This window comes from Haplochromis burtoni, unplaced genomic scaffold (genome assembly GCF_018398535.1).
Source record: "Haplochromis burtoni strain Fernald_Lab_line unplaced genomic scaffold, NCSU_Asbu1 Contig_16, whole genome shotgun sequence".
Taxonomy (NCBI): domain Eukaryota; kingdom Metazoa; phylum Chordata; class Actinopteri; order Cichliformes; family Cichlidae; genus Haplochromis; species Haplochromis burtoni.
The window spans coordinates 3111537-3134355 of NW_024582377.1; the positions used below are offsets into that span (position 1 = coordinate 3111537).

Here is a 22819-nt window from a genome sequence, read left to right on the forward strand (position 1 = left end):
TACAGTCGGGCTGATTTACGACCCAGGCCGGCTCCTGATCTTATTTCACTGTTAAACAGACTGTTTCGTGTTGGGGCACGCGGCTACGAAAAGCTCCAGGAGCCTTCTCAACAAGAAGAACCCCACTCATCTGTACAGTATGTACAGCTACTAGCCAGCAGATGGTCAGCTTAGCATGGAGACTGTGGCAAAGAGTGTTGCTCTTTCCAAGTTAGGTACACAAGCACCAGTGAAGTTGACATGTCGTGTGCTTCAACTGTTGAAAGAAATATTAAACACCAAGTTCAAACATAATTTGCAGTTATTATTTGAATGCTTTGTTCTAGTGCACTTCTTAGCAGGAGTAATTTGTTGAGCAGCCAGTGAAGACTTCACAAAGTCATAAGACAACTTCAATTGGTTGCATGTTACTGTGACATATTCACCGTACAGACACACAAACAAAGAAAACATCACATTATTCCTTTATGCTTTTATTGGGGTTTTACTTTTTTTTCTGGCATTACTTTGTAAATAAATCTAATTTCAATGTATTTTATTTGAAATTTTAGTATAATTATACTTATATACACAAAAAATGGGGTAACGAGTCAGGTTTCTACAGGGAACAAAGCAATAATTATACTGTAAGTAATTTTAATCAGTCTAAACCGTGGGTGGGCAACTCCAGGCCTCAAGTGCCGGTGTCCTGCAGGTTTTAGATCTCACCCTGGGTCAACACACCTGAATCAAATGATTAGTTCATTACCAGGCCTCTGGAGAACTTCAAGACATGTTGAGGAGGTCATTTAGCCACTTGAATCAGCTGTGTTGGATGAAGGACACATCTAAAACCTGCAGGACACCGGCCCTCGAGGCCAGGAGTTGCCCTACCCCTGCTCTAAACCATATTTTATATTAAAGAAAACGAGACACAAATTCCATTGTAAGTAATTTAAAGTAATTTCTTGGTAATTTTGTGGAAAAACAACCAATATTTCCCCATCTTACATAAGAAGTGTGCTGTACATTTTGGTGGGCATGGAGTGGTTTAACCTCGCCTAATGTCCCAAGTGTACTACAGGAAAGTAAACAGTCCCTTTATGAGTAAACAGTGATTATGAAAGGAAAACAAAATTAGTTAGACTTGGCTCCATCATCTTGAAGGTCACATAGACCTGCAAATTTTAAAGGTATTTTTTCTTGTAGTTTCAAATAAAATACACATAAAAATTCAATTTCATTGCACGGGCCGTATTATAAAGTGTTACGCTTTTTCTTAACATAAATTGCTGTTCTTTGTATTGCATAGTTATTTTTCAACATGTGCACAACCCAGATGTGTATTTCACCATGTAGCAACAACACTTACTGCTTACCTTGTGGTTGCGTCCATGCTTGTACAGCAGCGATATGATGGATTTAATGTGTCCTTTCTGGATGATATTGAGCGCCTCGGGGCTCTCGATTAAAATGCAGTGCAGAACTTCCAGAATCCCTGCACAGCCGCAAAATTCATCAATTACTTAACACTCGCAAAAGACGCACCAAAGGACACTCGTCAAAGACGCATTCTGTCCGCACAGAGCAACAGAAAACCCTGCTGGTGCACTCCTTACTGCACATTTAAAAAGTAAAAGTCGCTATTCCCATGATTTCAGCCAACAGTGTCACCTTTCAAAAAAAGACTCCTGTACCTGTTAAAAGAATTTTAATAGTTTTGCGATGTTGCACAAAAGCTCTCTCACACTGCTGTTTCACTGCAGGCTCATGTGTATGTGTCAGAATGCTAATGAGTGTACCTGAAGAAGACTCCAGTCTCTCCAGCTTGCTCACCAGCCAGTCCAGGTTGTTGGAGAACTGTGTGCAGTTGTTGCGGTTTCCTCGGATTAACGCAGCTGCAGGACACGAGGAAAGTGCGCACGAGTCAGCGCATTGCTTAATGTGACGACTTACACAACAGAAAAACAATGTCACGCAAAGGTGAACACAAAGCCGGTTAAGGAAGACATTGTGCTTTGACACTCTTAAACATATTAGTTTTAGAAGATGCCTTAGAGAGAAGGTGGGACCAGACATAAACATATGAGGACAAACACACCCACATGTACGTCCTAGCATGAAAAAAACAGGGTCATCCGATGCAGGGAGACAAAGAAGAAAGGAGGGAGGCATCCCAAATCCACTTAGCACTGCGCTCAACCAGGTGTGTGAAGAAGGGGCAAGGGGAACAGAGAAAGAGATGTGACTAGAACACTAATAGGAGTCAGCAGGTGAAGTCAGTGTAAATAAGAGCGTGAAGGACATCCTTGGAGGGCAGAGAGGGCTTCAGTGTGGCGAGATGAAAGATAAACTCTACATACGGGCTATCTCAGCTTAAGAATGAAACTCATTTCAAACATGACAGGAAGAAAATCGTGCCTGCTCACAATTTTCTGCTCGTAGATGGATCTTTTTATGTGAAAGCTGCTGAAATAACAGTCGAGACAAACATTGTACTCATCAGATGGAAGATGGCAGGATATACAGCCAAAAAAAAAGCTTTTTCCTGCCAGGTCATTTTACTGAGATACGTCCTATATATGACGGAGCATATGGATGCAGTGCAAGAGGTTATAGTGAATTTGAAAAGGAGGGGTGATGACACTGGGCAGTAGGAACACAGAGAGCAAAACAAAACAGAGAACTGAGAGGACAGAGATGAAAATTGACATTAGGCAGCTAGAAAGAATGAGGTCAGTGGGAAATACCCAAACACTCTGTGTGTGTCTGTGTGTGTGTCTGAGATGAGTGATGTTGTTGGGTCGATGCCCTGGCATTGGGCCGCATGCCACCGAGCCTTTTCTGCAACAATGTGTTTGTCTGTTTTGTTTTTGGAGTATTAAAAAAGTGTATTTATGGTTCATGTGTCTTCAATTCAGTTTTATTTATACAGCATCAATTCACAGCAACAGTCACAGAAAGGTGCTTTACACTGTGATGCAAAGAGCCTAAAATTATGTGGAGAAAACCGCTGTGATCAACCATCTGGAGACAGTGGGACGGAAGAACGCACTTTTAAAGAGGAAGAAAGCTCTGGCAGAATCTGGCCATCTGCCGCATCCTGTGTGTCAGTGTGCAAATGTGAATCTGAACTTTCAATTTTAAGATTAATTGCAGTTGGCAGTGAGTCTGTGTGTACGCCTGTGTGTGTATTTGTGTGTGTGCAGTTACGACCAGCATCTCACCCAGCAGCTCATACAGCAGGTTGAGAATGTCTTTCCAGGCCGCTCCAGCCTCCGAGCCCGCGCACTCCCCAAAATGTGCGGCGCTGTTATAGACGTTCAGTCGGTCAATACAGTTGGACACCAGAGTCAGCATGCCCTAAAAAAGAGGCAGTGACACATGTCACATGACCCACCACATGTCACTGGTATAAGAGCTTCCTCTGATGAAATCTGCCCCCAGTTTTCAGTTAGTGTAATGCAGCTTCATGATGGTCTTGAACTGGTTTATTCTACAGACTTGAAATACCTGAGATCTGATATGCTAAATGCAAAGTGTTCCAGTTATTGTGACAAGCTGACCTTCGGGATTAGAATTAAGATAGAAATGTGCTCCTTTAGTCCCCCATAGAAAGGTACATAAGATTAAAAAATCCTTAAAAGATATGTAATTTGCAAAAATCAATACTCTATGTGTCGATAATCTTCAAATATATTGCAATCAAGTCTCTTATTTTATGGTCTCTCGAAGACATTTTGACACAGTTATGCTGTTGTATCCTGTAAGATTTAACCTGCTTTTCACTGGGTGACATCATAGGGCCCCTCAGCGAGGCAGTTGACATTTTATAATTGATGAAAGCAATTTAGAGCCTAGAAGCTTAGCAGAAAGCTCAGTGCGCTCATGCCAGCCTCAGGAAAACTGCTGACAACGTCATATAAAGTGCGTCCAAATACAGGATGCCATTGAAACAAACCACAAAGAATCAATTGGTTTCGCTTTTTCACCTCCTTCTGCAAGTTTGCCACTACTGCTAGCTTAATCACACGTGCACTCATTCACTAAAAGTGTCCCAATTGCAACCACGTTGAGATTCTTTTGCTCTGCCTGACTGCCTCGCGAGCTCTTTTTACTACACCTTCCTTGATGGATGAACTCACTTCCTGCTTGAAGAGGTTCTGTCTGTTTTTGAGCGAGCGCAGCTTGATCTGCCTTTCTTCGTGCTCCAGCTCAGCATCGGGGAGCTGGAAATAAGTGATGAGGTCATTAAGGGTTTGGAGCACCTCCTCCACGGGCAGAGCGACCAGTGCCCTGTTCTTAACACCCAGACAATCCAGGTCTCTGGGGGAAGTAGACAGAAAGAAAAAACTCAATCACACATCTAACACTACTTGCCGTTTCTCAAATTCTCTCATTCATTCGAGGAAACAAACCATTGCTAAAGATACGACGACTGGGAAGCTGAACAGACTTGAGGAGAGGCAGTGATGACTAACACGATCTTTAACCCAACGGTTCATTCATGCTGAAATGCTGATTTCCGCTGGCCTGCTAAAAATAGCTCTGGTCCTATGCATGGGAGCGGTGTGTGTGTGGTGGTGGTGATGGTGGGGGCTGACAGATTCCTGCCCCTAAGTCTGACCCAGGAGACAGCAAGCCCTCTGATAACAAATACAGGCAATGGCAGCATCCACGTATGTGCTTCATAGCTCACCACACATAGCAGTGATGCCACTGCATTTCTATTTGGAAACATGTGGCTGGTCCACTGAGTGAACTGTATGGGGCACTGGCACCCCACTCAGACAAAACCCACAGGCCCCTCTGTACTTTGTTACATCACGAGTTATATCACACCTATGAGTCTGTGGGCTTCAAAAATAGCCTTCAGATATAATTTGCCGATGTTGGAATGTCTTTATCATCAGGCGTAATTACGCTAAACCATCATCAACGTGGGTGCTTATGAAACTTGTCCCAGTGACAGGACATTTTGCAGATTACCCTAATAAAGTGGCGAAAGACAAATGTGGGCTGCAATTTGGTTTAATTGGCTAATTTGTGCAATCACATCCCTGTGTGCTGAAGTGAGCAACGGCACCGTTTTGTCACCGTGTAGCGTACCTGATGAATCGCTTAAAGAGAAGCGTGGTGTTGCGGATGATGCGCGCGGCGCGGGACTCCTCGTGCTGACAGCGCTGGAGGGTCAATCCGTCATCCATGTGACCTTCAGAATGCAGGCATGCCTTGAGAGGACGCCACAGGGCGAGAAAAGGGCGAGAAACATTGCCATGAGACGATATAAAGAAATGAGTAAAGAAATGAAGGAGGAGAACGCACTGAGCCACAGTGTCTGGACCACAGGTGCTGACACTACAGGCCACCTGGCTGTGTTCACATGCCGCACGCACACCGCTTCTGCAACAGTAGCCAGGAGACGAGGTCTATATTTAGCAGAGGCAGAGATATGAGATGCAAACTAACAGAGGATCATCTTAACTCAATCAAGTCATTACTCTCGAAATAATTATCCACTCGAAGGAGTGTGATTTATTTATTAATGCTCCTTGTTTTCTGCATGTGCCTTGCATCTAAAGACAGAGCGGTGTGCGCTCGCGTATGTCGCCACTCACTCTTCTCTTGAGGGGACCCAGACGAGCAGATTTGACATCGGGCGCCTGGTACGAGAGCCAGAGACCCGCGGCCACGTGCATGATGAAGCAGATCGAGTCCCCGTATTTAATCTCAGCCACTCCCATTCCCTCGATGTCACGCTTGGGGCTCTGCTCCAGCTTCTCCTGCACAGAAAGGAAGGAAAAGAGACCCAGATTTGCTCTTAAACAAACCACGACCAAATATTAGCTGCATCTACAACTTAAAGCTCTCCGCCCATCACAAGCAAGAAGGCTGTATTTGTTTTGCTTTTAGGATTAGACGTAAATAATGTAAATCAAGTCAGCTGCTTAACATATTCTGCAAGACATGGTTCAGATCCACATTGGAAGGGGGTCAGTAATTGGTTCAGCATCACTATTCATTTCAAGAAACTCTATTGAACAGAGCAGTTAAACGGTCGCTTCAGTTAGAGTCGGCAAGTTCAGCTAAATTAACCTCAATGGTGTCGTTTTCGCTCGTCCAATAATTCTTGCAATTTTCATTGTCCTTGAAAAAGTTGTGATTTTCCAGCCCAAGGATATTTGGCAGTTCATTCGTAAAAGGTTAATAGGTGATCCTTCATAAAGCCTTCTTGCTGGTGTTTAAATGGGAAAGGGTGTGCATGTGTTGGGTGTGTGCATGTGTCCTTACCTTAGAGGCTCTGAAGCAGAAGGCCGTTGCAACGGTGTCAGACCTCTCCCGATCCTGAAGCACCAGCCCCCTGTCCTCCGTTAGAGCCAGGTAGTGACCGGTGGTCAGGTGCCGTAGCCGGAAGGGCTGACCCCAGCGGATGTGGCTCCCGCTCCAGCTGTCAACACCACAACCGCACATTAATATTAAGCATACACAAAAATGTTCAGTTCACAAACCCAGGGAGATTTGCTAATTAGCTGATCTAAAAAAAACTGCTGCCAGCTGTTAATTATCTAGTAGATATGAATTGAATCAGTTGGAAACGGATGAAAACATTTTTGTAATTATGCACCTTTTTTTTCCTTTTTAGGAAACAGGAAAGTCTAAACAAACAGCATCAGAAACATGGCAGAAATCAAAGGGGAACGGCAGCAAAGACAGAGGGAAAGAGAAAGAGGGGATAAGGCAGAGGCCAAAGTGCAGCAGTGAGGAAAGGAGAACAGATAAAATGGAAACAATGAACAAAAGACAGAAAAGAAAGGTGGAAAGGACAGCGATGAACTAAACAAAAACAAAGGAGAGAGTTACAGGAAGAAAGGCAACAGATAAAAGATCACATGAAACACAAAACCACCTGATTCGGAGTGGCTCCAGCCTCCACAAGGACCTCGCCTTGGCACCAGCTTTACCCGTCTCATAGTTGACTATCCTGAGGATGAGAGAGAAGCATGAGTGTGTGTGTGTGGGCAGATGCTTTAACTGTCTAGCTGCCACGGACACTCTCAAGGTCATTCATCCCGGCCCTCTCTCCTCTCATTTGTCACACTGATATTCACAGACAAGATGTTTGACTTTGGCACATAAGCACGCTGTTTTTACTCTGCCGACTGCGGCGTCACATCCTTCAAACACAGACGAGTCCCGATAACTCGCAGCTACGCCGTCTCTCAGTGATATGGGTGACTAGGTCCCAAGATAAAAGAAATCGCTCATCGCCCCCTTGGTGACAGTTTGGAGTGCGTTTGATCTGCCCCAGAAAAATGTGAGACCTCTAAAAAGCACGCTCCATCTGTGAAATATCAAGGAGTAAAAGCCAAAGCTAGAAATTAGAATTAAATCTAATCCTGCCCCCATATTTGCCACGCTCCGGTCTAAAAACAGAAACTGTGTGCACATCGTGTGTATCACAGAGGAAGACGCACACATCTTTTGGCACCTGGCTGAATGTGTACGGGCCCGTGTAGTGCCCGCTGTTTTGACCCACTTCGGGCCCAGTGTGCCATTATTCAGCGCTCTGCCTTATGTGAGTTGGCACCAAGCAGCTATGCTGTAGGTAAAAATAACACCGCAGCCATTTTGGCTCCCGTGGGGAGGGGGCGGGGGTTACACTGGTCACAGAGCGTGGTGGAAACAGAGGGCTGGCAGCTCCATTAGCTTCTCATGTGCTGTGTAACTACTTTAGCTTTGCCCCTGCGATGCTGTGTTAGGCACCTCTGCTGCTCTTCACTCTGGTCTGATCCCGGGATTGTAACAACCTCGTCGTGTCCGTGGAACAGCCGCATCACGTGACCACCTAACAGGTAGCCTATTGGAGAAGGACAAAGAAAAGATTTGGCATCTCAGAGATGAAATCAGGGAAAATAGACAATCCATATCACAGAGGTTTAAGTGTTTAACTGCCATATTTAAGTGTTTTACCCATTTTTAAATACAGTTAGAAACATTAAACTCGTTGCAAATTTAGCCACTGTCACCTGGATTTGACTGAATATGCAGAAAATTCAAATTATATGAGCTGCAAAAATTCATCACAACACTGTCTTTAAGTATAATTGTCTCTCTTTTTTACCTGAAGGTATATCAAATGATTATGTAAAGTCTCTACCTTCTTCTATGTTGCTACCAGAGCAGATGGGATGGACGTTCCACAGAGTCTGCATGAAGGAAGCATCCACCTGGATGTTGCCACTTGAGATGGATAAATGCTGCAGGAAAGAGCACATCCAGCTTTCACTTTTGTGTACAACTACAGAAATATGCAAGTGACAGGACTGTGATCTTATAAGCAATCAGCAATGTATCTACATCTTTACGAGCCACATGTTTGATTTGGCAAAACCTTCACATCAGATGCCCTACCTGACGTGACCTCCCCCATTTATGTGAGCTTGGGATCAACACTAGGAGTGCACTGGCTTGTGACCCTGCAGCTGGGTTTGTAATGCATGATTGTATTGATTCAACTTGAAAAGGATGATGAGTTGTCAGTTGGAGCTTGAAAGTCTATTACCACTGATGCAGAAGAAGACTCCAATTTATCGATGAGCGCTCAGGGATACACAAACAGATTATAATGTAGAGAATATGTGTGTGTGTGTGGTTTCCACAGTGTTTGTGCATCCAAAAAACAAATTTTGTGGCAGCTGTGTCCTGATCATCCTCCTTCCCCAGAGTCTCCTGCAGCCCCTCGGTGCTTGTGTGTCTCCACATACCACAGTGTGTGTGACAGCTGGGACAGACTACCAGATTGGCATTGCTGACTGTAAGGCGATAGTGGTCATCTGTCCGTGCCCCCAACTGCCGTGGGGCTGTAAGCACCGCCTGGCTGCTGTCACAAACTTCACGGATCATGGAGAACATGTTTCCCAGGGTTAGCGTCCGAGTCCGTGTGCTCAGTGGGCAAAGTTAGTCTAAAAGTGAAAGTTACCCGCTGCTGAAAAAGTTAGAATCATAGCTGCAGAGGAGAGGAATGTTTGGGCGTGACCAGAATGATTACGTAGGAGCTTGATTTGAAAAGGCACTGGAAGCAAAGAAATCATAATCCCCCCCAGAGATCAGACGTGATGCAGTGCAGATCAAATTTTGCTTAATGTAATTGTATGCATTTTTGCAGTCATCCAGAGGGGAAAAAAGTTGTTGCTTTTAATGTTAAGCCTCCAGCTGGAGAGAGGTCACGGAGAGAGCTGCAGCATGTGGTAACAGGATTGCTATAATCTGAAATTTTGCCACATCAGGGGAGTAGAATTGATGCGCTCCTACCAAGACCTCTGTGTTATGATCACTCAAATGCACGCACACACACACACACATACACACCGGCAAACACTAGACTTACAAGGTATCGCTCTGAGGACACGCTGACGAGGATGAGGTCATCGCCGATGCGTACTTTCTCTCCCTCTGATCTCTGCTTGGAGGCTGGATGGATTGTCCACCAGCAAGCCTCACCTGCAACAGTAAGCGCACGAATACACAAACACGTTTCTTCTGTATTTTTAATCAAACACCACTGCCCAAATACCCCCTGTAATTACTAATATTGTCGCAGTGGGCTGAAGATGAGGACACACGGGTCACCGCAGCAAGATTTTCAAGTGAAATTGAGGCGACTGCTCATCTAGCGTATCACATGATGCGATTAACAAGTGCAAACAGAAGTGGGTCCAGGTATCAGCCTGCCACACGTGAGGGTGTTAAATATTCTGCACAGATGAAATCATAGCTGACAACAAGAAGCACAAAGTAAGTGTACACTGCTTCACTGCGGGAGGGGGGGTATCAACTGAGATTCTGAAAAGACAAACAGTGAAATTCACTCGCGAACAAACGAAGAGCAAGAAGAAAGATAAAGAGGGGACTTTCAGACAGCGAAGAGGAGGTTAGATAGATTTAAAGAAGCAGACGGAGGCGGAACAAAGACGGAGAGAGACAGGCGTAGCGACAATGACAAAGGGAACGGAGGAAGATAAAAGGGAACTGCACCGGAGCTTTTATTTACCTGTTGAATCCTCCTGCAGGCCGACATCAAAGGAAAGCTTATCTGTCTGTGACCTTGATGTCTTCAAACAGGCCAGGTACTGTGGTCAACACACACATCAAACCACAAAAGACAGAGCTGTCACACGCTTCCTGTATTTGACAAGGGTCATTTTTGATATACCGTATAAATCAACCGTTAGAATCTGTCGTGATTTGTTTAGCGAGGATTGTTTGAGATCTCTCACCATAGAGCTGAAGGAATGCCGCAGGAGGATGGCGTGTCCGTACAGCAGAGTCTTGTGTCCGCCACTCTGCGCTGCCTATAGAGACGATTCACAAACACATGTACACAAGCGCATAGTTACATGTCAGCTCAGTGTTCTGTCAGAACAACCCCAGTGGTCTCCCTCCAACCGCTTCAATCGAACCTCTGACACTGAATGTTGACCTCATCGACGACTAGGGTGACCTCAAGCTGGGGGCACGCATCTCCTGGGGAGGGTTTGCCACCCAGTCTCTCCAATGAACACATGCAATCTGCTCCTGTATCCGTGAGTGAGCAGGATACGGGCTCATCTTTCCAGCACTCCAGCTACAGGAATGTGGGAGGATGCACACTGTAAACTACTGTCAGTCTCTGGATGCAATGTCAGTATTAGCAGACAATGACTCCATCGCCTTGGGGATTGGGTTAAGATGCAGGAGGGGGAACAATTAATATATCTATTGGGAGAAATGCAAAAGGGGGTGTTTTTTTTTTCTCTTTGGCAATCAACTCCCATGTTACTCACCTTCCTTATGAGCCTCTAGGAAGCATTAAGGTAAGAAAGAGTGTTATTATTCAGAAAAGAGCTACTGTTCTCCTGAGCCTGTCTGCTTTAGGTGGTACAAATTTAGGGCCACACTCAGCTGTTACTTATTGAAAGGAATGAAGAAAAAGAAGCTGACAATCTTTTTTTGTGTGTGTTTTACAGTGAAGCCACTGGAAAACAAATATTTTCTACAAGCCAAGCAGGATACTAACTATACAGTATGTTTCCAGCAAAGCTGAGTTTATTCTATGCAATTTTACAAAATTGTAGTTACGTAATATCCAAGCGCTATGTGAATCATGGCTCGTTTTATAAAATCATAGTGTGGTTCTACATCTTCTTTTTCCACGTTTCTATTTCTCTCTCTACCCCCCTCAGTTGGCTACTGGGACAATAGCGGGCCTGTGTTTTGATGCAGTTGTGTTCTGCAGACTCCAGTACTGGCTTTCAGGCTTCTTCTGTGCTGCTGGTAACTGCTCTAAGCTGGCTGAGGGGCTGAGTCTAATGCAGTGAGGCACGCAGCACTGCAATCACCACAGCGGATAAACCCCAAACTCACTTTCCTGTCCCAATGACGGACTGTGCATGATCAGCAAGAAAAGTTATTTTCTAAATGTAGAAACACATTGCAGCAAAAACGTAATATAGCTGTTATAACCCCTGGATAAATGAACCATATGGGAGAAAACTTTTGAATGATGCTGTCTCCAACTATAGACCACAAACCGCCGTATCCAGTGCCAGAAATAATTATTATTTGATCCAATGCTGAAACTGCAATTTTGTTCACTTACATAGAAATGAAAAGTCTCAGATTTTCATGATAGAGAGCAATCCAGAAAAAATACAATACTCAAAAGTTATAAATCAGTTTCCACATCATTTAATATTTGATCTCTTACAATCCAGCCTGCCTCCAACAGACTAGGTGTGTGTCCATGTGGCACACAGATTACAATCAATTAATCAATCAATTACAGATATTCTGTTACCTTCACACTAGAGCTGGGCGATAGAACGATAACGATATATATCGCGATATAACTTTTACTGATAGAGAAATTAAACTATCGCGATAGACCTCGCCGCGCTTGTCCTCTTAAAAAAAAAAAAAAAAAACTGTAATTATAAGCATGCGTTTCCAGCTGACTGTATTGGGAAATACACTAATTTGTTCTTTTAGGGAGTTTAGATGAGAATTTGATATCACTACAGGTGAAGCCAGGAGACTTCAGCTTAAAAAACCTCAAGCATAAGCTCTCCGACGATAAAAGAGCTCAAAAGCTAAGTCAGATATACTTTTGAGCTTGCCCCACAGATCCAGACTAGGTGTTTCCCACTGCTTCTGGTCTTTATGCTTGATCAGGCTTGATGCCAGTTAATAATAGAAAACATCGGCTGTTAATCTGGCAATTTTTTGGACATAGCCAGCAGAGGCAAGAATAACACAGACTAACACAGCCTCATCTCAATTTCACATTACTCTTCCAATCTAAGTATAGCATACAATCATATTCTCAGATTCCTATCAGTAGCAGGAGAAAAGATACAACATCTGCTCCGAATATATAGACAGGCCTTTTGATTGGTTTCTGGCTCATAGCGGGTTATGTCATGTGTTTTGATTGACCCTCTGAACATTTAAAGAATTAGAAACTCCATCAGTTTTTCTTTGAAAAGGAGAAAAACAAAAAACAAAATGCAAATTTTAGTCTGGGTTTATTCAGGTGATGAAATTGCCAAGACATCCTGTTCTGCCCTTTGGGTGAAACAACAATTTGTAATTCATGACTGACAGTAGAACACAGACACAATGACTCTGCTACCTACAAACAAACTGGATGTGAATGAAGGATGTAAATGAGTGGCGTGGAAAAGCGCTGAATGTGAACAATGACAGTGTTCTTTTTCCACTTACCCTCTTTTTGGTGTAAACCGCAAATTATAAAAGAGAAAGCAAGATGACACACAAGCCTCTGTGATGGTAAGTTGTCACACTCATCGAGAAAAAATTGTAATTGTCGTGTTTATTTCTCCACAAACATGGAAAACGGCATGGAGTATGCTTTTTATCTTTTGATCCGAGCGATGAACTTGTAGGAGAACAACATAAGCAACTAAATAACAATCTCATTAACAATCTAACCCTTACCTTGCCATAAGACCAGCCAAGCTCAATCTTATTCATGCCCCAGAGCTCATGGATATTTTCAGCCAGCTTGTCCCGAACCTTCTCCAAATGAGGCGGCATGACAATCTGAAGGAACAGGTAAGCAAATGAGCATTTTCCAAAAAGTTGTGCAAACTATAGAATGCAAAAAACTCAGTAGTTGAAACAAAGTAATGCAATTCTTTTGGAAAAATTAAACAAATACACAAGATGCATCAAATTGAAGATGAGCATTTTTTCAGTTGATTTGCATTCTTTTACATGTCACACTGCATCACAGCCTTTGTGAAAAAGGGGGCGTTTTTCTCATGATCACCATCCTGCACGCCTCCTGTGAGCTTACCTGGCTGGTTTCCACAGGTGTGGGGATGAAGGAGGCCTGCGACATGAACTGGGTGGTGCCCAGCAGATCTCGAACTCCGTCCACATCTCTCTTATACTCTTTCACCGGCTCCACCTTCATCTTCTCTTTTGGCAGCAGAGCCTCATAACACGGTGCGTAGCTTGATGGAGGCAGGAACTTGAAGTCACCGTGCCGTCCGCCCAACAGGAAACGAACCCTAACCAGAGAAAAGTTGCTCACGTGACTTGGCTTATTGCAATGTTTTACGTGCACACTAAAAGAAAATTAAATGCTGTTAATAAAAGAAGCGACTAGTGAAAAGAAAACTATCCATCCATCCATTCGCTTCCGCTTTAAAAGTAGAGGATAAGAAAACTAATCCTCTACTTTTATTCTTAACTCTCTTAAACAGGTTCTACTCCAATGGGGACACGTTTAGTTCTGTGAATGAAAAAAACATTGCAAAACCGTCTCTCGAGGCTGCTCAAAATAGCAGTTCAAGTAGTAGCAGTGACGCAACCAAGCTCATTCTCACTGCGGCCCTCAATTATTAAGCACTGAGGATGTGTGGCTGTCATGTTCTGGCACGTTTAAGTCCGTGGAGACGTTCACCCTGTTCACTGGGCCAATTCCAAGCTTCCACACACTCACGCTCTGCTGTGACTGGTCAACACAGTGTTAGCTGTACAATCACCCGACCAATGAAAGAGTCAGATCAGACCTTGACAACACTTCAACTACTAAAAAGGACAAATCTGTTCCAAACAGCCTGTTTTATGCAATTGTAGACAATTTGGATTCTTTCACTCGGTCTGTAATAATGAAGCAGCTCAAGGGTCTTTGCATGTTGAACCTCTTTGTTATTATAAGCTGTGAGGTTGGCATCAGGACTCGTCCCCTGTCTGGTTTGTTCTTGTCACACCTTTACCAGGTGTGCTGGGCTGATGTAGAACTTGCGATCCTAAGTCTCTCCACTCTTTTCAGTCACCAATCTCATGCACTATTGAATCATGTGTCTCTCTGGAATGTCTGGAACTCCAGAGTTGTGAAAACCTTTCAGCCACATGTGCCCGCTTCAGCTTGGAACCTCAGAAACACATTTTTTGCCTTCCAAATCACTGCGGGTACTTTACTGTTCACTTATATTGCCATATTTGGAATACTGTGTGGAAATCTGGGGAAATACATACAAAACTTCACTTCAACCACTATGTAAAATTCAGAAAAAAGCAATCAGGATGATTACTAAAGCAGGATTTAGAGACCATACTAACATCATGTTCTTGAAATTAAAAATTCTGAAGTTTATGGATCTTATAAAATATAAAACTGCAAAAATTATGTACAAAGCCAGATACAATATGTTACCAGGAAATGTACAGAGGATGTTTTTTGACAGAGAAGGGGACTATGAATTGAGGGGGAAATTAAATCTGAAGACTCTTAAAGCACGGACAAAGGTTAAAACCTTTTGTGTTACTATTTATGGGGTAAAACTGTGGAATAGTTTTACTGTGGACCTACAGCAATGCTCAAGCATTAGTCAGTTCATAAAGATGTTTCGAAAACTGCTTTTGGAAGAATATGAAACTGATAAAGTTGATCACCCATTGTGTGTATAAATATACTAAATTGTATCTAAATTATATCTATCACTGTAGCTATGTTTATACATGTTCTCCTTGTTTATTGTGTGGGGTAAGTGATGATGGGAATTAGGTGAATAGTGGGATTCAATAGAATGTTGAGCATGGGGTAGGGATTAATAAGTATGTTATACTTCTTCCTACTCCATTTCAGACCTAATAATTGTCATTTCATGTCATTTAGACTTGTTTTATTTTATTTATTTTTTGTTTTATCTGAGCACATACGTGTGTGTGTGTATTTACATATATATTCGTATTTGTAAATGCAAGTATGTGTAGTTGTGTATATATTGGGGTTTTTTCTGTATATGTCTGAAATAAAGATACAATACAAATACAAACCTGTAAAGGAGAAGACTCACCTGCTCACCTGCCTGCCCACTCTCCACCGATCCACCCTACTGTGGAAACTAGCCTCCTCCCCAAAGCACCTCCCACTCAAATAAGACCATTTCCAGGTTCCACAATCCAGTCCACAAATCACGACCTCCGGTTGAACTATTTCTAACTCTGTTCCTCATCCTCCCCAGACCTCACATGCGCACGCTCAGTCCCACAGCTTCCACCACATTAGATATGCTTATTCGCCAACTTGAAAATAAACACTTGATACACACAAACTCCCATCTGAGCACATTTTCTGAGTCCATGCCAATCCTTAGTATGGCTCAGTGTTTCTGAGTGTAGAATGCATTGACCGAAGATGAAACGCTTGTAAAATAAGAAACATATTTCATGATCTAAAAGGTTATTTAGGCTTCCAATCAACAGCAAAGACTAACAAAAAAACCATGAAACTGACCAGTGACCTCTTGAAGGGGCCAATGAATCATTAGTTGTCTAATCACTTATCTTTGTTCTTTGGTCAACTCTGTTTTAAACATGTTACATAAATACATTTAACCTTTAACCTTTAACCTAACAGAAACAACCAATCCTCCACTTGCTCCAATTTTGCACCAGGTGCAAAGTAACAGCAAGCTGTCACAAAAAACACTAAAATCCCTTAAAAAGGAACCGTTTAATATTTCAAGCAATTCTCATGCAGCATGTTGGCACATGAGCGTGTGTGTGAGTGGTAATAAACTCCTTATCTAACTTCTGTTAACCAGCGTAACAACTGGGTCAGTAACACACATTGTTCAATTAATCTTTTCTGCACGTCAGATAATACAGACAGTGTGAGAACAATGACGCTATTAAAAGTGACATCATTTGTGGAAAAAAATGCATGAAAATGATTTGAGAGACGGGGAAATCAAGCGGAGCGTTACGCCTTTTTCTTTCCTTTTCTTAGCCACACAGATGAACCACTTTTTTTTAAATGAATGATGATTGAACTCTGACGTTTTTCTTAAATAAATTCATTTTCTAATATTTAACATGACCAAACATTGTGGCAGGTGTCTCAGAGGGAACGTGGCAAAAGGCTACTGTGCTCTTCAAAGTCGGAGTCGATCATGGAATTGTGGGAAAACTGCTGGAGCTTGAAATTCCCTTTTCAAGTCACATCAATCACACTATCAGTGGTCACCATGGAAACAGAATTTTTTTCCTGTTTTTTAAGCCGCGTCTAATCTAAAAGCCTCGAAGACAAAATGAAAGTCAGACTATAAAGACAGAATTGCAGCGTGCCTGTTAACGTCTAATAAAGCATATGAACAGAAAAAATACACACTCACTTGACACCTGCAGAGAAACTGACAACAGGGAAGAAGAGTCCGTCTGTGTTGAAATTTTCAAACATGCCCTGGACGGGCTGTCCGTTGATCCTGAAGGATATGCTGGGGGCTCCAAGGTCCAGGCAGCAGCTCACCACGTCCTCTGAGGTCAGAATGTGCTGGTTCATGGATGCAACCGCCCGCGGGATACGACCTGATCGGGACACACGCACAAACTGCTATGTGAAATACGACCTAGTGAGTTGTGCTGGCACAAATCACACCTCTACCTCCCTCTCTCTCACACACACATGCTGTTGGATACACACATTTGCACACAACGACACAGACTCTGGGCAAGGAGATCGTCCCTGCAGGGCACTGGTTCTGTCTAGACACAACCTGGCTGTAACCCAGGGTTACCGCTCATCTTCTAATGCATTAGTTACTCCAGACACCGGCTTGTCCCACCCACCTGACCAGAGGTGGAGTCCATCAAAGCCGTACGAGTAGAGATCATCACCAACTCCATTACCACCCCAGCCCTCTCCTCCTCCCGGGTAGGGTGCATAGCCTTTTGTGTTCGCCCAGCCAATTCTGAGGTGGGAGGGCTCGCTGGTCACAAAGTGGTCCACCTGGTCGATCATGAGTTCATAGTACCACTTCTTGTACTGAGCCGAGCCTTCACTCACGCCCAGGAAGATGTTCGGTCTCATGCTGGCAAAGAAGTGCAATGTGACATCACCACCAGAGTTACATTTTTAATTACAATATTGTACTTTTCACTTAAAAAAACTGCAACATTCCATACAAAGTTATTTAACTACTAAGATAAAAAACAAACAAACAAGAGATTAAAAAACATATAATGATTTCACAAAAGATTAATAAATTGAAAGTAAGCTTTAGACTCTAGAGAAATAACTGTGGGCTGAGTTATCAGAGAAGCAAGGAGGAGAAAGATAGCAAGATAAATAAATGGCTCTCTAACCTCTGGACATCATTGACCAGCTGGGTTTGCAACAGCAGATCTCTCTTGGGCAGCAAGTGATCGCAGATGAGGTTCTGATTGGTTCGCACAGCTACGCCATTACACACACACAGTGAACAGAGCACATCTAGTATCTAAAAAAGAAGGTGAAGGAGGTAGGGATAATAAGCAACACCATCTAATGGAAGACCATAACAGCACTTAACACGCACTAATGATAACACGTTTACTTCATTTTCCCTATTATACCCCAGATGTGCATCTGCACCTTTCTGGAAATGACTAATTATACTTCACTGTCCAGGATGCTGCCGGAGGGACAGTCCCTTTATATGCAACCACTGCATAATTACTCTGCGATTGTTACTGGGTACAAAAACATGTTAAAGAATACCCTTTTGATGTTAGCTTAACAAAGCTGTAGAACCAAATGGGCCAGGATGCTCAGCCAAGGGTGACAGCATAGAACACCTACGCTTTAGCATTGACCTTTTTCTCCTGCTTCCACTGCAAAACGGTACAGTCGGGCTGATTTACGACCCAGGCCGGCTCCTGATCTTATTTCACTGTTAAACAGACTGTTTCGTGTTGGGGCACGCGGCTACGAAAAGCTCCAGGAGCCTTCTCAACAAGAAGAACCCCACTCATCTGTACAGTATGTACAGCTACTAGCCAGCAGATAGTCAGCTTAGCATGGAGACTGTGGCAAAGAGTGTTGCTCTTTCCAAGTTAGGTACACAAGCACCAGTGAAGTTCACATGTCGTGTGCTTCAACTGTTGAAAGAAATATTAAACACCAAGTTCAAACATAATTTGCAGTTTTTATTTGAATGCTTTGTTCTAGTGCACTTCTTAGCAGGAGTAATTTGTTGAGCAGCCAGTCATAAGTCATAAGACAACTTCAACTGGTTGCATGTTACTGTGACATATTCACCGTACAGACACATAAACAAACAAAGAAAACATCACATTATTCCTTTGTGCTTTTATTGGGGTTTTACTTTTTTTTTCTGGCATTACTTTGTAAATAAATCTAATTTCAATGTATTTTATTTGAAATTTTAGTATAATTATACTTATATACACAAAAAATGGGGTAACGAGTCAGGTTTCTACAGGGAACAAAGCAATAATTATACTGTAAGTAATTTTAATCAGTCTAAACCGTGGGTGGGCAACTCCAGGCCTCAAGGGCCGGTGTCCTGCAGGTTTTAGATCTCACCCTGGGTCAACACACCTGAATCAAATGATTAGTTCATTTCCAGGCCTCTGGAGAACTTCAAGACATGTTGAGGAGGTCATTTAGCCATTTAAATCAGCTGTGTTGGATAAGGACACATCTAAAACCTGCAGGACACCGGCCCTCGAGGCCTGGAGTTCTACCCCTGCTCTAACTATTTTATATATAAAAAAACATAAAGTTCTTTGTGTAATTTAAAGTAATTTCTTGGTAATTTTGTGGAAAAACAACCAATATTTCCCCATCTTACATAAGAAGTGTGCTGTACATTTTGGTGGGCATGGAGTGGTTTAACCTCGCCTAATGTCCCAAGTGTACTACAGGAAAGTAAACAGTCCCTTTATGAGTAAACAGTGATTGTGAAAGGAAAACAAAATTAGTTAGACTTGGCTCCATCATCTTGAAGGTCACATAGACCTGCAAATTTTAAAGGTATTTTTTCTTGTAGTTTCAAATAAAATACACATAAAAATTCAATTTCATTGCACGGGCCGTATTATAAAGTGTTACGCTTTTTCTTAACATAAATTGCTGTTCTTTGTATTGCATAGTTATTTTTCAACATGTGCACAACCCAGATGTGTATTTCACCATGTAGCAACAACACTTACTGCTTACCTTGTGGTTGCGTCCATGCTTGTACAGCAGCGATATGATGGATTTAATGTGTCCTTTCTGGATGATATTGAGCGCCTCGGGGCTCTCGATTAAAATGCAGTGCAGAACTTCCAGAATCCCTGCACAGCCGCAAAATTCATCAATTACTTAACACTCGCAAAAGACGCACCAAAGGACACTCGTCAAAGACGCATTCTGTCCACACAGAGCAACAGAAAACCCTGCTGGTGCACTCCTTACTGCACATTTAAAAAGTAAAAGTCGCTATTCCCATGATTTCAGCCAACAGTGTCACCTTTCAAAAAAAGACTCCTGTACCTGTTAAAGAATTTTAATAGTTTTGCGATGTTGCACAAAAGCTCTCTCACACTGCTGTTTCACTGCAGGCTCATGTGTATGTGTCAGAATGCTAATGAGTGTACCTGAAGAAGACTCCAGTCTCTCCAGCTTGCTCACCAGCCAGTCCAGGTTGTTGGAGAACTGTGTGCAGTTGTTGCGGTTTCCTCGGATTAACGCAGCTGCAGGACACGAGGAAAGTGCGCACGAGTCAGCGCATTGCTTAATGTGACGACTTACACAACAGAAAAACAATGTCACGCAAAGGTGAACACTTTGAATTCATGCCCAAAGCTGGTTAAGGAAGACATTGTGCTTTGACACTCTTAAACATATTAGTTTTAGAAGATGCCTTAGAGAGAAGGTGGGACCAGACATAAACATATGAGGACAAACACACCCACATGTACGTCCTAGCATGAAAAAAACAGGGTCATCCGATGCAGGGAGACAAAGAAGAAAGGAGGGAGGCATCCCAAATCCACTTAGCACTGCGCTCAACCAGGTGTGTGAAGAAGGGGGAAGGGGAACAGAGAAAGAGATGTGACTAGAACACTAATAGGAGTCAGCAGGTGAAGTCAGTGTAAATAAGAGCGTGAAGGACATCCTTGGAGGGCAGAGAGGGCTTCAGTGTGGCGAGATGAAAGATAAACTCTACATACGGGCTATCTCAGCTTAAGAATGAAACTCATTTCAAACATGACAGGAAGAAAATCGTGCCTGCTCACAATTTTCTGCTCGTAGATGGATCTTTTTATGTGAAAGCTGCTGAAATAACAGTCGAGACAAACATTGTACTCATCAGATGGAAGATGGCAGGATATACAGCCAAAAAAAAAGCTTTTTCCTGCCAGGTCATTTTACTGAGATACGTCCTATATATGACGGAGCATATGGATGCAGTGCAAGAGGTTATAGTGAATTTGAAAAGGAGGGGTGATGACACTGGGCAGTAGGAACACAGAGAGCAAAACAAAACAGAGAACTGAGAGGACAGAGATGAAAATTGACATTAGGCAGCTAGAAAGAATGAGGTCAGTGGGAAATACCCAAACACTCTGTGTGTGTCTGTGTGTGTGTCTGAGATGAGTGATGTTGTTGGGTCGATGCCCTGGCATTGGGCCGCATGCCACCGAGCCTTTTCTGCAACAATGTGTTTGTCTGTTTTGTTTTTGGAGTATTAAAAAAGTGTATTTATGGTTCATGTGTCTTCAATTCAGTTTTATTTATACAGCATCAATTCACAGCAACAGTCACAGAAAGGTGCTTTACACTGTGATGCAAAGAGCCTAAAATTATGTGGAGAAAACCGCTGTGATCAACCATCTGGAGACAGTGGGACGGAAGAACGCACTTTTAAAGAGGAAGAAAGCTCTGGCAGAATCTGGCCATCTGCCGCATCCTGTGTGTCAGTGTGCAAATGTGAATCTGAACTTTCAATTTTAAGATTAATTGCAGTTGGCAGTGAGTCTGTGTGTACGCCTGTGTGTGTATTTGTGTGTGTGCAGTTACGACCAGCATCTCACCCAGCAGCTCATACAGCAGGTTGAGAATATCTTTCCAGGCCGCTCCAGCCTCCGAGCCCGCGCACTCCCCAAAATGTGCGGCGCTGTTATAGACGTTCAGTCGGTCAATACAGTTGGACACCAGAGTCAGCATGCCCTAAAAAAGAGGCAGTGACACATGTCACATGACCCACCACATGTCACTGGTATAAGAGCTTCCTCTGATGAAATCTGCCCCCAGTTTTCAGTTAGTGTAATGCAGCTTCATGATGGTCTTGAACTGGTTTATTCTACAGACTTGAAATACCTGAGATCTGATATGCTAAATGCAAAGTGTTCCAGTTATTGTGACAAGCTGACCTTCGGGATTAGAATTAAGATAGAAATGTGCTCCTTTAGTCCCCCATAGAAAGGTACATAAGATTAAAAAATCCTTAAAAGATATGTAATTTGCAAAAATCAATACTCTATGTGTCGATAATCTTCAAATATATTGCAATCAAGTCTCTTATTTTATGGTCTCTCGAAGACATTTTGACACAGTTATGCTGTTGTATCCTGTAAGATTTAACCTGCTTTTCAGTGGGTGACATCATAGGGCCCCTCAGCGAGGCAGTTGACATTTTATAATTGATGAAAGCAATTTAGAGCCTAGAAGCTTAGCAGAAAGCTCAGTGCGCTCATGCCAGCCTCAGGAAAACTGCTGACAACGTCATATAAAGTGCGTCCAAATACAGGATGCCATTGAAACAAACCACAAAGAATCAATTGGTTTCGCTTTTTCACCTCCTTCTGCAAGTTTGCCACTACTGCTAGCTTAATCACACGTGCACTCATTCACTAAAAGTGTCCCAATTGCAACCACGTTGAGATTCTTTTGCTCTGCCTGACTGCCTCGCGAGCTCTTTTTACTACACCTTCCTTGATGGATGAACTCACTTCCTGCTTGAAGAGGTTCTGTCTGTTTTTGAGCGAGCGCAGCTTGATCTGCCTTTCTTCGTGCTCCAGCTCGGCATCGGGGAGCTGGAAATAAGTGATGAGGTCATTAAGGGTTTGGAGCACCTCCTCCACGGGCAGAGCGACCAGTGCCCTGTTCTTAACACCCAGACAATCCAGGTCTCTGGGAGAAGTAGACAGAAAGAAAAAACTCAATCACACATCTAACACTACTTGCCGTTTCTCAAATTCTCTCATTCATTCGAGGAAACAAACCATTGCTAAAGATACGACGACTGGGAAGCTGAACAGACTTGAGGAGAGGCAGTGATGACTAACACGATCTTTAACCCAACGGTTCATTCATGCTGAAATGCTGATTTCCGCTGGCCTGCTAAAAATAGCTCTGGTCCTATGCATGGGAGCGGTGTGTGTGTGGTGGTGGTGATGGTGGGGGCTGACAGATTCCTGCCCCTAAGTCTGACCCAGGAGACAGCAAGCCCTCTGATAACAAATACAGGCAATGGCAGCATCCACGTATGTGCTT

At 43.1% G+C, this 22819-nt stretch overlaps 1 protein-coding gene across 7 annotated transcripts in view; it reads right to left on the reverse strand.

Moving 5' to 3' along the window:
- Nucleotides 1-22819, reverse strand: part of LOC102312465 (ryanodine receptor 3) — a 128671-nt gene that overhangs the window by 68940 nt on the left and 36912 nt on the right. For 4 of the 7 annotated variants that reach the window (XM_042218255.1, XM_042218256.1, XM_042218257.1 and 1 more), the window contains exons 1-13: nt 10257-11249; nt 10031-10109; nt 9368-9480; nt 8138-8237; nt 7744-7837; nt 6887-6961; nt 6271-6427; nt 5598-5762; nt 5089-5210; nt 4125-4305; nt 3207-3342; nt 1782-1877; nt 1359-1477 (exon numbers count right to left, since the gene is read on the reverse strand). In XM_042218255.1, the coding sequence (XP_042074189.1) occupies nt 1359-1477; nt 1782-1877; nt 3207-3342; nt 4125-4305; nt 5089-5210; nt 5598-5762; nt 6271-6427; nt 6887-6961; nt 7744-7837; nt 8138-8237; nt 9368-9480; nt 10031-10109; nt 10257-10259 (1440 nt within the window). In that variant the 5' untranslated portion in view covers nt 10260-11249. Of the gene's footprint in view, nt 1-1358; nt 1478-1781; nt 1878-3206; nt 3343-4124; nt 4306-5088; nt 5211-5597; nt 5763-6270; nt 6428-6886; nt 6962-7743; nt 7838-8137; nt 8238-9367; nt 9481-10030; nt 10110-10256; nt 11250-12975; nt 13081-13336; nt 13554-16667; nt 16861-17121; nt 17364-17637; nt 17772-19495; nt 19615-19917; nt 20014-21357; nt 21494-22275; nt 22457-22819 lie in introns of those variants that run through there. The other 3 variants (XM_042218253.1, XM_042218254.1, XM_042218258.1) reach the window with 3 other exon arrangements.